At 31.9% G+C, this 15,754-nt stretch overlaps 2 protein-coding genes across 3 annotated transcripts; both read left to right on the top strand.

Moving 5' to 3' along the window:
• The first annotated feature begins 1,417 nt into the window (after nucleotides 1-1,417).
• JKD (C2H2-like zinc finger protein) lies at nucleotides 1,418-6,054 on the top strand. 2 transcript variants are annotated; one of them, XM_079080473.1, is made up of 4 exons: nucleotides 1,418-1,595; nucleotides 3,651-3,874; nucleotides 4,404-4,803; nucleotides 4,950-6,054. In XM_079080473.1, the coding sequence occupies exons 2-4, from the start codon at nucleotides 3,733-3,735 to the stop codon at nucleotides 5,890-5,892; spliced, it is 1,485 nt and encodes a 494-aa protein (XP_078936599.1). In that variant the 5' UTR covers nucleotides 1,418-1,595; nucleotides 3,651-3,732; the 3' UTR covers nucleotides 5,893-6,054. The 2 variants fall into 2 exon arrangements, with proteins under 2 accessions (XP_078936599.1, XP_078936597.1); XM_079080471.1 differs by lacking the exon at nucleotides 1,418-1,595 and having other exon boundaries at nucleotides 3,148-3,874.
• A 536-nt stretch (nucleotides 6,055-6,590) lies between these two features.
• On the top strand, nucleotides 6,591-7,373 carry LOC145158497 (putative mitochondrial protein AtMg00310). The gene has a single exon (XM_079077388.1). It carries the CDS (start codon nucleotides 6,591-6,593, stop codon nucleotides 7,371-7,373), a length of 783 nt encoding a protein of 260 aa, XP_078933514.1.
• Nucleotides 7,374-15,754: the final 8,381 nt, after the last annotated feature.

Genomic DNA, 15,754 nt, shown 5'->3' with positions numbered 1-15,754 from the left:
CCGGAAAACTCGGAACTCGCCGGAAATCGTCGGAAAACGCCGATAATCGTCGGAAATAGGTGGTAATCGCTGGAAATAAGTGGAAATCAACGGAAATTGAAGCCCTAGAAGCAATCTACGGTTAGTGGTGGTATGGATTGGTGTATTATGCCGGAAAAACGAGCTTCGCCGGAGGTTTTGCGAGAAAGAAAAGGTGCACAAAATGACTCGTCTGGGACGAAGTGGGAGTCAAAAGCGCGCCACCTTTAGCGGCAACGCCTTTAGCTGTGACGCCTTTAGCGGCGACGCGTAGGCAATAGCGACGACACGTTGGAGGGAAAAACACACGCCATTCTGTGGCCACTATTAACCGTCCGATCCAAAATCAATCGAACGACTAGGATGGCATTGACGCGGATCGCCATCAATAGCGGTGACACGTCGTCGCAATTGATGTCGCCGCTATTACTTCCCACGAGATGAAACCCTGGCCGTTGGATCCGTTTAGCATCGTACGGTCACGATCAAATGACGTGTGGTAAACGAGGATCGTCGGTGGTAGAACTTTAGCGACGACGGATATAGAGACGACAGTACTCTTTAGCGGCGACGTGATCTATTGTCGTCACTAAAGGATGGTGTCGTCGCTATTGATGACGTCGCTAAAGGACTGAATTCTTGTTATGCTTGCCGAAAAAACTAACCTTAAATTAACTCTAACAATTTATCCTAAGCTTTTTTTTATTGATAACTAGTTTATAACTCGTGAGAACCACGGTTACAAAATTAATTAAATTTTCATTGTAAAAATCAAAACTATTAATCAATTATTTTAAATAAATTATTAATTAAAAGATATATTTTTTTAGTTATATATAAAATTATAATCGTTGATTTAAATAAATACGTGTAATTATATCACCTTATAATTTATATTAATTTTATTTTAATTTTTATTATAATGTTATTAATTTAATGTAATCAGAATGAGATTTTTAAAGATTGAAATTTGAAATAGAGAGATTTAATATATTTGAAATAATATTAATTAGGTTGTCTAATAAGATGACACATGACAAAAGAAGAATAAAACTATTTTTTTTTTATTAAAATAGAGAGATTTAATATATTTAAAGTGTAATTTATGTGGAAGCAAATTTATTGTAATTTTTCTAGAAACAGTGAGTTAGCGAGATAGTAAATGCATAGGATGGAACCCAAAACTTCTTTGCTAAAGACACGTTGTTAGACAAATAAACTAGCTTCAACTTCTCATTGTAAAAAAATTATATAAGTAAATAAAAAGTAAATTCCAATTTATTGGCTATATAGTATATATGGGAAAGCTCGTAGCGTTAAGCATTATAACGCAATCCACCGTTAAGTTGGTCGAATATATAAATCGATTGAACAGAAGAAAAAGAAGGTACTCCAAATTGCAACCCAATGGAATAGAGAGACTAGGACCCTATGCATCATGACTTATCATCCATCATCACATCAAATACATGCATGCATAAAGCTTTAAAGAGATAAAAAATGAATGGAGTCGAATGGTATCATCAGATCTACAGACCAAAAGAAGCCATTGGAGACCCCACAATCTCCAGACACAGGTATCACGGACTCAATCTCTTCTCTCTCATCGTCTTCCTCCTCGGGACCTTCAAGCCCTAAATCTTCAACACTTTCTTTTAAAGGTCCAATCTTTAATTATGTAGTAATCATTTTATAAAGGCAACACACTTTTTTTCAAATCAAATGTACAAAAGTAAACATCCCATCGTTTTACTTTCTTTTTCCTTCTTTCAACATATATGACCTCCATTTATGTAATAATATAATTTAATTGCATGGATGTGACTAAAATAAAAGTCCTTTTCCTTCGCTTTCACTAGATTTAAACTTCAACTTTTTTTTTGCTTTTTAATTAATTAAACCATGGATTTTAATTTTACTCCATCTCCAGAAATTAATTTGCAAAATATTATTGTTGTCTTCTTAGACAAACAGATATAATGGTTTTTTAAACTTAATTTTATATAATTAATAACAAGAAAGAATTTAATTCTAGTGATTTGTATTAAAAATATAAAGTCAGTATTACTAGTTGAAAAATCATATGAGTTAGGAATAATTCAAACTTGGAGTTTGGAGTAGGGAATGCATATCATTTTTTTTTAATAATGCATGCATGGACTATATTATATATGTAGGATTGGAACACAATATTTGGATTCATACCATATTTCAAAACATTATATAGTTATTTAAATTATATGGGAATAATGTGATGATGACATTTTAACCTACTACTACGTGTCAATATCGTGTCAATATCAGTTAATTTTGTTATGAGAAGTGATCCATTCATAACATTTTTTCTCCATACACAACAAACTATGATTTACATGATTGTATTGTACAACATTTTAAAGCACTAACTGTTGTGTATGAAAAAATATTGTTGTGTACGGATCAACTATTTTAATTTACGTTTTACAAATAGTTTGTGATAAAATTTTGTTACCATGTCACCTCTTTTAGCCGGCAATCTTTATAAGGCATACGATAATTTTATGATGATAAATCCTTTTCTGAAAGGAAAATAAAACACTCTAATGTATTAATTAGGACTGAAGTAAAACAGACATTCCTATAAACCAATATCATCAACTAGATATATATGCAAATGGCCTTACCAATTTGGTATAGCCAATTGTTTAAATTCTGTTTTCTTGAATTTCGTAGTGTAAATTTATGTTAACTTTTTAGGACAGTATTAATTAGTATGTCCATGGTCTTGTTTTTTGAATAAACAAATAAAGTAAGTTTCACTCCCCAAGCTATAGCTAGCCTTTCTCTTGTTATGTGCATGTATAGAGACGAGTATAAGAATATTAAATGTTTTGAAAGGTACATGGTGTTGATAATAGGAATTTGAGGTGCGAAAAGCTACAAATGACACACAACTCTACACATTCTGTACAAGCAGCTACCAGCCAATATACACACATGATATATCCATTAATATATATATATATATATATATATATATATATATATATATATATATATATATATATATATATATATATAGAGGCTAGGGGGGCCCAAGCAGCTAAATCTATGGCTGACCGACTTTGAAAATAAGGGCCAAAGATAAAAGGATAGAAGACGAACAAAGAGTAAGCAAGTTAAGAATCCACAATAAGAGAGAGATAGAGAGAGACAGACATATAGAGAGAGAGAGAGAGAGAGAGAGAGAGAGAGAGAGGTGAAATATTCGGTTTAGAGAGGTTTGAAAGCATTGGGGTTTTCTTGTTTTTGGTGTTTTGTTAATGATAAAAACACCAAAAAACACAACAATTTAGTTGTAAGTAAACTCCACCAGATCTCTCTTTCTGTCTGTAACAACACAGTCGTCGACTCTCTTTAGATTATTGTGTATTTTGTTTGTTTTGGTTGATACAGCACAGCTTCTTCTTTCAGCAATTTTGTGTTTCAAAGTGAATTGTTTCTTAGCTCTTTTTTGGCACAATCCTACACATACTTCTCTTGGAAGTTTTGTTTGAACACATATACATATATAAAACCAAAGACTTTCCTGCGTTTACTTGGTTTTTGTTTTCTAGTTTTGTTTTCAAAATCTTGTTGTTTGTTTTTCCAAGTGCTTACTAGCTAGCTGCTAAACTACAACCAAAGCTTTCAATCTTAATCTTAGCTGAAAAGGCAACAAAAACTTTTCCGGATATGATGTCTGGTGAGATGTTTCCTATTACTCATCACCACAATCATCAACCACCACCTCCACCTCCACTTCATGAAGCTCCAAACCCTAACCCTAAAGCCATCTCCAATCTCAAGAAGAAGAGGAATTTACCAGGCACCCCAGGTATATATATGAGATATGAATACATCTCTTAATTTCTTGTTTGTTCGTTTTATAACTTGGTATCTTGATTACTGAAAATAAATGGTCTTTTTTGAGATTTAAATTATTCTTTTTGATTGGTTCAATCCGAATATGAATTCGCTCACACTAAATCCTATTTCTAGAACAAATTTTCTCATGTTTGAATATGATATTCTTGTAATTATAAGTAAATTACAAGATACTTCAATCGATTTATAAAATATTTTAATTACCTTCGATGAGTATGGAGCATTGGATCTTTCTTAAAACATGAACTGATTACACAATCATCATCTATGAGACTAATTAAAGGGTTCATTTTATTTTGGAACTTGTGTTTTTTTCTATTTTGAGAGTTGATCCAAAACTATTTTGGAACCATTTCTAGGATTCTAACAATAATCCAATCTATTAATTTGCCAAAAGTAAACATGTTTTGTGTCGTAATATAGCTTTCTTTAATTTTCGATATATTTTGCTTAATTATTCTGATTATATGTTTAAACAGATCCAGATGCTGAAGTAATGGCACTTTCACCAAAATCACTAATGGCAACAAACCGATTTGTATGTGAAATCTGCAACAAAGGTTTCCAAAGAGACCAAAACCTGCAACTTCATCGGAGAGGTCACAATCTGCCATGGAAGCTGAAACAAAGGAACAATAAAGAACCCATCAAGAAGAAAGTCTACATTTGCCCGGAAAAATCTTGTGTCCACCATGATCCGTCGCGAGCACTTGGAGATCTCACCGGAATCAAGAAACATTTTAGCCGGAAACATGGCGAGAAGAAATGGAAGTGTGAAAAGTGTTCCAAGAAGTATGCAGTTCAATCCGACTGGAAAGCTCATTCCAAGACTTGTGGTACCAGAGAGTATAAATGCGATTGTGGCACACTTTTCTCCAGGTGGTTATTTATTATTAATTCCTTCGAATACCAGAATCTTGTTTTTTTATTCCAAACATTGAAATTTAATGCATTTCGACATTAAATGTGACTCATGACTATTAAATGGTCTAACGTTTTGCATGATTTCAATATTCTCTTTGCAGAAAAGATAGTTTCATAACTCATCGAGCTTTTTGCGATGCATTGGCTGAAGAAAGTGTGAGACTCACCACAGTGACACCGAATAGCCTTGGCCTGAAAAACGAAGCTATGAACGAATCCGTGATGAACCCTAATTTTCCTCATGGGTTTTCAGGGATGACGCAATTCGGGTCGGGTTTCCGGTCTGATTTTGGGGATCAAAACAATAAGCCAAGATTATCACTTTGGTTAGACCAAGCAAATTCTCAACTTAATCTTTCTCCAATGGATCAAATGGCTATGAATTCAAATCTTTACATGTCATCAAGCTCCGCAGGTTTAGCGGATATGGTTAATGTCTTTGGTTCCTCTCCAATGACAAATTTTACAAACTCCAACCAAATTCCAAGTTTATCATTGACACCAGAAGGTCTCAAAGAGGAAACCCTAGCTTCGTTATACTCAATGAACCAAACCCATCAAACCGAATCCACTGGTCCAATGTCTGCTACTGCACTCCTTCAAAAAGCGGCTCAAATGGGTTCAACCAGAAGCAACCCATCAATCTTCGGATCGAGTTTTGGGCTCATGAACTCCTCCACTACATCAAACACTGCAGTCAGTTTGGTGAACAACAACAGCAACAACAACAACAACAACAACATCAACATCCCTACTTCTCTCCCTCATATCGCAAGTCAACCACAAGTTTCGACTCCAATGAACAACAATTCATCCAATTCGAGTCCTCAAGCTCGACAACATATGATCATGTCAAGAAATGAGACAATGCCGCCATTGAAGATGATGCAGCGAAGCTTTAGTGGAGTCGATAATGGATTAACGAGAGACTTTTTGGGCATGGGAGGAGAAGGTGGCCGGCCATTGATGCCACAAGATCTAGTGAAGTTTGCGTCTTATGGTTCAACGATGGGATCAATGAGGCATTTCGCTAGCAACAATTAATTAAATGTCTTAATTACGCTGGTTAATTGATTTGTATCTCATAATCATGTGTGTTTAATGTAGCATAATAATATGTATTTATAGACTAAATTTTTGTCAATGGTACTTTGCACTTTTATTAAAAAAGAAAAGAAAAACAGTGATGTTTTTTTTTTTGGTCAATTGACTTGGGATGACAAATAGATGGTAAAAAGCTACTTTTTACTTGCTTTTGCAAGTCAATAAACCATTGAATAAGCTTTATCAGGTTGAGGCTTTTCTTAAATTATTTAAAATGAAAATATTAATTTATTATATTTTATTAGTATAAGATAATATTTATGTAAATCAATTTACGAAGGATTATTTGCAATGATTTTTATATTAAAATGTATAGATATTTTCTTGATACTTTTAGTTTTATCGACGTATTATATTTAACGTTTTTTTTTTGAAGTGTTTAGATATACACTTTATTTTTTAGAATAAAGAATTTTGGAAATGTATCTCATAGGTAATCTTAAAGAAAATCTTATATTATAAAGAAAGTTGTTGTCTGTTAGAGTCAATGAAAAAAAATTATAGGATGAAATTTCAATCTTAGAATTTCATATATAAATTATAGAAGTATCATATTTATTTTAATCCTAGAATTTCAGATATAAATCTTTTAAAGTTAGGGGTTATTTGTAAGTTTTTAGGAAATTAATATTAATCTGATGTCGATTTTTCTTGTTCCCATGTCGGTTCTTACCTCCTTAGAGGCCATGAGGGCTAAATTCTTTTCGGGTGCGGATGTGGATGAGAGACGAATGCACTGGGTCAGATGGGACAGAGTTCTAGCTAGTAGAGAAGAGGGTGGATTGGGTGTAGGTAGTTTATTCTCCTTTAATAGGGCCATGATGTTTCGTTGGTGGTGGAGATTTTATCATTCTCCTAATCTGTCGTGGGCTCGTTTGGTCAGATCTTTATATGGTCCTGATGGCGGTTGTAGGTCTTTGCCCTCTAGGATAGTTGGCACAGGTCCTTGGATTGGAGTTATGCGTATGTTCATTCAGTTACGAGACAGAGGTTTTGATATCCGTTCCTTATGTCCTATCAGGGTTGGTGATGGGAGTTATACTTCTTTTTGGCATGATGTTTGGATGGGAGAGGCGTCTCTTGCAACTACTTTTCATAGAGTGTTTGCCTTAGACACTTTTAGAAATGCTACTGTAAAAAATCGAATGGATGTGGGTTGGGAGACTGATACTCTTAGACGTAGTCCTAGAGGAGGTGTTGAGAAGGAACAATGGGATGAAATTCTTTCTCTCATTCAGGATTTACAGTTGCAGTCGATTCCTGATAGGTTGGGTTGGACTATTGATGTTTCTGATAACTTCTCGGTTGCGTCAGCTCGACGTTTCATTGATGGTAGCTTATTGTACGCAGGATGTGGTGAGACTCGGTGGAACAGCTGGGTTCCTAATAAGCTTAATGTTCTTTTGTGGAGGATTCGTTAAACTCAGTATTCCTACTCGAGAGAGACTTTCTTATAAGGGAATTCTATTAGACTCAATTCTTTGTCCTATCTGTTCGTGTAGGGTGGAGACTATTGAGCATTTGTTTTCTGGGTGCTCTGAGTTGTGTGACAGTTGGACGCATATTGCTATTTGGTGAGGGATACAGATTTCGGATCACATGTCAGTTCATTCTCTTATTATGTGGTCAAACTCCGTTTCTATGAGAGGTGGCCAACGAAAGGCTTTCGATGCAGTGGTTATAACTTGCTTTTGGTGTATTTGGAATTTCAGGAATTCGACTATTTATGGATCGACCACACCTAAAAAATCGTTTCTTTTTTATGATGTTGTTTATAGGGCTTTTTTATGGATTTCTAGTAGGTGTTGTAAAGCTAAGTTATGTTGGAGTTCTTGGCTTCATAATCCTATTTCTGCTACAACTTTGATGTAATGGCTTTCTTTTTCTAGCTCCTTGCTAGTTTTTTTGATATTTTCGTCGTTCTAAAAAAAATATTAATCTACTTTAATAAACAAAGATCTTTTTGCTACATGTTATATTCTCATTTTTTGTTACATATCATTTTGTAGTTATTTTAAATTAATTTTTTTGTACATGTCATTTATTGTTTTTTTCTATTGTATTAAATTTCATATAGTATTTAAATACAATAAATTGCAACAAATATAATAATAAATTGATATCAATTTCATTAATGAGTTATCTTCTAATTTCAAAATTTCTAAATTAAAAGCTCTAATAATTTTCTTTGTTTATTTATCTAAATTATTTTTTAAATTTATAATAGAAAAAAACATTTTAATTTGAATAATTCAATATTTTTCACATTTTTCTTATAAATTCAAACTTCTTAAATATTTACATCTTTATATTTAACCTTTTTTTTTTTTAACAAACTAATATAATGATGGGTTTCACAACTAATATATTTTAACAGAATAGGGACTAGAATGAAAAGAAATGTTGCATGTATGCATAAACGTTGGCAAAAATCACTACTCGAAAACTGGGCGATATCCGACGGCCATATCCATCGGAAATTCGTCGCTAAACACGATTTCCAACGGAATACCGACGGAATTCGGTTTGTCGTAAAAAGCCCCGTGGGTAATTTTTACCGATGGAATACCAACGAAATTTTTGACGGATTTCCGACGAATTTCGACGGTCATTTATTGAACTTATTTGACCAAATAAACCACGAAATAGTGACGGAGTTCTGGCGGATACTTTTCGTGACGGATTTCCGACGGACACTTATTAGTAACGGAGTTCCGACGGACACCTTTTGCGACAGATTTCCAACGAAATACTCAGTAACGGATTACCGACAGAATATTCAGTGACGGCTTCCCGACAGAATTGTTATTGAAGGTTTACCAACGGATTGCCAACATATACTCTTACTTTTCGTGACAGACTTTTCTGTCACTACTCCATCGGTAAAAAATGTTTTTTTAATAATTAAAAAATAAAAAAAAAATCCAGTTTTTGTTTCCACACAAATGCAGAAAGTAAACTAAAATGAATACATAAAAAAGAAATGCAATCATAAAGTGTCATATTTGTTTAAACGTCTAACAATAAACTAGTTAATATTCCCAAGTACATAATTAAACATCATACTCCGCATGCAATTACCAATTGTTTGAACATAACTAAAAAGTGTCACAAAATACGATTACCAATTGTTTAGATTAGAAACATAAACTATATTCCTTGTGGCGGATTTTCGGGGAAATTGTTTTGCTTGAAAAAAGCTGTCATTTGTGCTTCAAGCAAGGCATGCTTTTTTCGCATCTCCTCCTTTCCAATTCCCTTTGTGCTTCCCGTGCGTTCCTTTGCGACGGATAACCCAAGTCTAGAATATCGTTTACAATCCGTCGGTATTTGACGGATTTCCGACGGAAGTTATTGTCGTAGCTATTGTGTCAGTATTCTGTCACTAAAACTAAGGTTTTTATGTTTGTCACAATTCCGTCGGAATTCCGTCACTAATTTCCAACGGAAAAATTCTGTCACTAATTTCCGTAGGAAAACACCCTGTTTTCTAGTAGTGAAGAAAATACATGACCGAAAATTTTATTTACTTTTGTTAGGTAATACATTTCAAAATAATAGTTTTTTTATTCTTATATATAATGAGTATTTTTTAAAAGAAATTACAAATACTATGGTATAGTAAAACTAAAACGTAATAGTATATACTATATAGAATAAAATAGTGTATTTATATTATTCCTCTCAAATAGTTTTGGTCCCGATTGAAATGTAGACATCGAGCAAGTGGGTCCATGTAGAATTATTGTGGGACCCACAAATGTGTTGGAAATGGACTTAACCCAAAATAAAAAAAGGAAGTCATTCTCAATCTCACCCATGGGATGCTTTTCTGTATTTATTTTTGTTTTTCCTGGTGTCGTGTGTTGTTTATCTTTTACCAATACAAATCTTTATTCTATTGTTTATATTTCTTTCTAAAACCTAAAATTAAAAATAAATACATAGAAATTTGCTTTTCTCTTTCACCAAAAAGTCAAAGTAATTCATGTGGTCAGTTTGGTCAACGTTTGTGGGTTCTTTAAAATTCCCTTGTGTTAACTTTTAGGCGTCGACTTGTTTGGGTTAATTACTTTCGAAATTTTTGGTTAACCAATGTAAAGAAACTTTTTCAAGAATTAGTTGTTGTTTTCAATCTCTATTTCAATAATGTTGTCATTTGATAATCTTTTGTAGTTTAACTATTATATTTATTTAAATAATGTAACTACACAAGCTAGATATTTCGGACTAGACTCACGAGATTTGTTATTTGTCCTTTTCATTGATGAGAATCTATATTCAACTTTGTAGAAAGATCTACAAAAAATACAAAGTATTTCAAAATTATTTATATATAAAAGGAAAGAAATGACATAACAATACAGTCTTTTCCAAAAGTGGTTATAATAAATGACAAGATTTATTAATTGCATTAGGATGTGCCCCATTTTGCTCATAGGAGGAGTTTGAAAATCATGGAATTTCGCTTAATGGCCTCTTTCATAGAATGGGGTGAAGGCGATAGAACCTTCTTTAGGGGAGATATTTGGTGTAGCAAATTGGCCTCGAAAGAAGTCTACTTGAGCTCATATGTGATTGAAGCTAATAAGGATTGACTGACTGTTGATAGGGTCAAAACAGGGGATGATATGTTTTATAGAATTGTTGAATTTGGACATGAAAAATGAGAGACCAACTAGTTATTGGATCTTGTTAATTTGATTACTAACTTTCGGTTCTCGTGTGTGATGTTTAAATGGCGGTGGACAAATCATTGGAGAGGGTTATGGAGTCTTTTAAATGGGCTCTCATATTCTCCAATCTCTCAAAGTCTCAATACATGGAATCAATGTTCCCTCCACGTTGTGCCTACTATGTCATCTAATGAGGAAAAATTGGATCATGTTTTTTTGCATATTATTTTGCGTATGAGGTATGGAAATGGTTTGGATCATGATCTTTGATTTTTCATGTGCAATCATATTCTTATTTGGTGTTGATGGATATGTTAAAGATGTGCTCAATAGGGAAAAGGAGGGGAAAACTGAGGAAGGCAAAGAATTCTTGCGTCTTCAAGAAGAAGAAGAGCAGCCATGCATTCGGCGGATGAGATTCTTATTTGCACTTTCAGTTGGATTAAGAAAAGGGATATTTACATTCTATTGATTGGTTGAAATGGTGTATATGTTCTCTTTTAAATTGTTCTCTGTAATTTTCTACTTTATTTGCTCGCTAGAGTGCTTTTGTGCTTAATGATATGCATATTGCTCTACAAAAACCTTGGTGGTCATATACGAGCGCGCAAATTATGAATACCAGTTCATTTTACATTTTGGTCAAGCTAAACAATTTATATTATTGTTAACAATGGTGAAGAGATTTTGTTGCTAAATTAGCAAATGATCTGCGATAAAGTATCAATGGACTATCCAAAAAATATCGTTTAATAAATCAACAATGATTTAAAATATGTAGCGGTGGATTTCGCGATAGATTTTGTTCTCCCGTTAATATTGTCGTTTGTTTTATAAGAAACAATGTATCATCGACGGAATGGCAATAAATAATGGTCAACGGCTAAAGTATTACTATTAGGGCATCTCCAACCCACCCCCAAACTTCATTTTTTCCTCCATTTCTTCTCCCATTCTTCTCCAACCCTACCTCATTTTCACCTTCATTTTTGGAGATATGAATAGTATTCCCCCATGTATTCCACCATATATGGGGGAATACTATTCATATCTCCAAAAATGAAGGTGAAGTTTGGTTGCCAATTTTAGTCTCTTTCATTTTTATTTTATACATTTCTAGTTTATTTTATCTACTAATTATAATTTAAATGCAATATTTAATATTTATTATATCATGTTATATACTAATTTATATTAATTAATCATAAATATAGAGTTTAATTAGTAGAGGAGTGTATTTGACAATATATATAAGTTATAAAAATGGAATATTCTAGGAATATACTTTTTGGGGTAAAAAAATAGGGTAGAAAATGGAGTAGGGTTGGAGATGAAACACTATTTACTCCATTTTTTACTCCATTTATGGGGGAAAAATGGAGATGGGTTGAAGATGGTCTTAGTATGTTAGTGAGAATCTCAATTGCTTACACTCTTCATTGTCCTATGTCTTATAATATAATAGGCAAACTTTTGTGTTGTGCGAAAATATAATGATTTAATTAAAATAATAATTTTTAACTAGTTGGGATTCATTCTTTATACATGAAAAACCAATCTCGGTAAAGAAACAAAACTTATAGTTAACAAATTAAGTTTCTTAACAGTCATAGTTTCATATCAATGGTTATTTTAAAACTTATTTATATACTACTAATAGTTACGATATGTATAAATAAAAGGAAAATAAAAGACATTACACATTAAAAATCTTACATAATTAAAAAAAAAACTTTTGAATGTATTAATTAATTACTTTAAATTTAAAATTATAACTATACTTAAAATAAAAAAACTTTTGAGTTGTAGTGGGAGTTTTAAATGAATTTGATTGAAGTAAATAATCATGGAATGATCTTCTTTCCTGTATGTTTTTGTTTCCTCTATGTATAGCATCAAGGTGACAACATGTGATGGAATTCATGGATCTATGCAAACTATATATATCTTAATATTAATTAATTGGTGGCATAAGTACATTTAAGTAAAATAAGTTAAAAGACTTTTGAATTGTTATTTTTTATTAAGTGAAAATTAATAGTCATAGGAGTTTCAAATAAATGTGGTGTAACTAAAAGTGCATCTTTTATAAGTATACTAGACCAATTTCTGCGCGTTATACAGTGTAGGTTAAAAATATATTGTTAAAATGTTGAAAAATATATGTTAAAATGGTTATGTTATTGACATTAACTTTGAAATAATATTTTGAACAATATTATTTATTGACATTAACTCACCTTCCTCATTAATAAAATTAAATATAAATATTTATTTAATATTATTTTTAACACATGTTATGATTGATTAATTTAAATTTTTACTTATGTGATTATTTTCTCATTTCAATAATGATTTCCATTTAAAATACAATTTATTTGTTGTTAACGTTATGTAATTTATAAATTGATGTTATTATCATTTAAAAATATTGTTATTTAGTTTTAAACCACTTATTATTATTAATAAGTTAAAGAAGACTTTTAAGAAACACTTAATATTATTATTAAAATGTGAAACATACACTAAATAATAAACTGATAAGATAGACAATTTGCATTTCAAAAGAGATTTGCATGGATAATATGACATATCCATGATTTTTATAATTTGATTTATTATTTATAATTATGGTTCATTAGTTTTAAAACCACTTATTATTAATAAACGAAAGAAAACTTTTAAAAGACACTTATTATTATAATTTAAATGTTAAATATATACTAAAATATAAAGTGATAAGATAGACAATTTGCATTTTAAAGAGACTTACATTGATAGTATGGATAATATTGCATATCCATGATTTTTTATTAATTATTACTTTGAAGCAACACGAACATACAAACATATATACTATATATAATTAAATATTATCTATATCATTTTCCATAACATATGATCGATAACATGAATCTAATCTAATTTACATTAAAGTTTCAACCACAAAATACCTTGATTGTTTTAAAAGAATACTTAAACCAAGAAAAATAAAAAAATAAAAATAAAAAGAATTAGTATATAACAAACTTACAAATTAAAAACTTTAACATAATAACATGGCTCGAAAAATAGTCTAAAGCCCTCAAACCAACACAAAACCTTTAAATTTGTTTTTTTTGTGAATTTTGTATGTGATTTGTATTTGTGTGTCTACTCAAAGAGAAATACCTTTTTATAGTAGACTATCTATTACTTGTTTATTAAACATATCATATAAGTTATAAAACTCTTCATGATGTGTAATTAATTACTTTGAAAGTGAAAATGTGTAGGAGTTTCAAATGCATTGGGTGCTTGGAAATTTGTATGGGAGTTTCAAATGCATGAGGTGATAGGAAAAATATCTCATTTATAAGTATAGTATGATATAGATATAGATATATAAATATATAGATATATAGATATATAAATATAAAAATATAGATTTGTTAACTTTTTTTTTAAAAAGAAAATATATTATAAAACTAGCATGATGCTAGAAAAGCTACGAAAAACAATTATCAAATGATTTTCAATTTATCATTTTTATTCGACAATGAAAAGAACAACTTTGTGATAGCCTTGTAAAGAATAATGCTCTTCTTTTGCAATCCAAAAAAATCATTTCATTGCAAAAAAATTCATAGTGTCCAAATATTTGTTAAGTCAACAATATATGCCTAAGGCTGGAGGAAGTGGTGCTACACTTGTCACAGTTCATGTAAGCGCCACATAGGATTTGCCACATTGCTGTAAAAATTTGTCATTTAGAGGGTGTGGGTTGCAACGCTTGCCATGCTAATTTTTTAAAATATAATTTATATAAAAAAATAATCAATTTCAACAAAATATTTTTATAAAATCTAAAATTTAATTAAGTTTGATGAGTATCACGACATTTTCAAATAAAAGAATAAAAATATTGATTATATTTTATGAACTTTATAAAATAAAATTATATTTTTGGGGTATAATAATACTAATAGTTAACTTATATAGAAAGAGTTTATTTGAATTAATAAAGGGCATTAATGGAATAAATCAAATGTTAAAGTTTATAAAGTTTAAGGGTAAATATAGTATTGTTCACTTTAAGTTAGAGAATTTCCAGGACTATTATTGTAACTTCCAATTCATTTATTCTTTCACTCTTATCGGTAGTTGCCTGCCAAATTCATCTATCGTGCTCAGCATACCGAGAAGACGGGCCAGTGATAGCCCTTGTGTGTCACGACGTGACTGTGCCCGGGAAGGAACGTGCATCTCATTGGTTGTCACGGCGTGACAACATATTGGTCACAACGTGATAGCCCTTGTGAGCAAAACCCTAATTTTGTCGTTTATGCCACTATTTAAGGGAAGTGAAGGATAGAGTTTGCACACCATCAGCCTCCATTCACCCTCGAGAAAACCCTAATTCACCATTGTTGATTTTGAGCTCCTTTTTGGTTATTTTAATCCTTGAAAAAGAAAATGAGGCATTTTGGTGCATCATCTCAGCTAGCAAGCCACTCCTTCATCATCTTGAGCTACATTAGGACTTTTGTAAGTCCTCAAGTTCCTGCCTTTTTAGCTCAAGCATGTTAGATCTAGAGTTTGATCCATTTTCTCAACATTTGAGGAAGTTTGAGTGTTGGAATCTCATAAGGTTGGCAACTTTATGAGTTCTTAAGACTTCTTTAGTAACCCCTTATCCCAGATCTGGAAAATTAATGAGTTTTGGGTTCCATGCATGGGATTTGATCTCATTTTCCTTTCATTTTGACCTAGCTTGTGTTAAAGACATGCATTGGACATGCATGTCTAAAAAGCAATGGTTTTTATGGTTTGAGAGGGAGAAATCCTTCTTGAAATTTTCGTTCCTTGGCTTGAAGGATTAAGAGATTAAAGAATTAAGTTGTCCAGAGCGAACCTCACGAAGTGACAATTATCAGCTTCACAATTCTTTTGTCCTCACTCTGCCACGATGTGACCAGAGGGTAGCCACGACGTGTCGAGCAGATGAAGTGACCTTTGAGTGTCGACTTTTTGACCAGCTTTGACTTTAGGTCAATTTGAGGGTTTTGGACTGCAGTTTGAGTTTTGGTCTCTGTTTTTTGTATAGGTGACCTCTAATGATTGGATCCGTGATCGGTGTTGTTATC

The sequence above is a fragment of the Lactuca virosa genome, chromosome 2 (genome assembly GCF_052849685.1).
Source record: "Lactuca virosa cultivar CGN04683 chromosome 2, Lactuca_virosa_CGN04683_v6, whole genome shotgun sequence".
In the NCBI taxonomy this organism is placed as follows: Eukaryota; Viridiplantae; Streptophyta; class Magnoliopsida; order Asterales; family Asteraceae; genus Lactuca; species Lactuca virosa.
The sequence above is the reverse complement of the archived record's forward strand: the minus strand, read 5'-3'. Positions and strand labels throughout refer to the sequence as shown.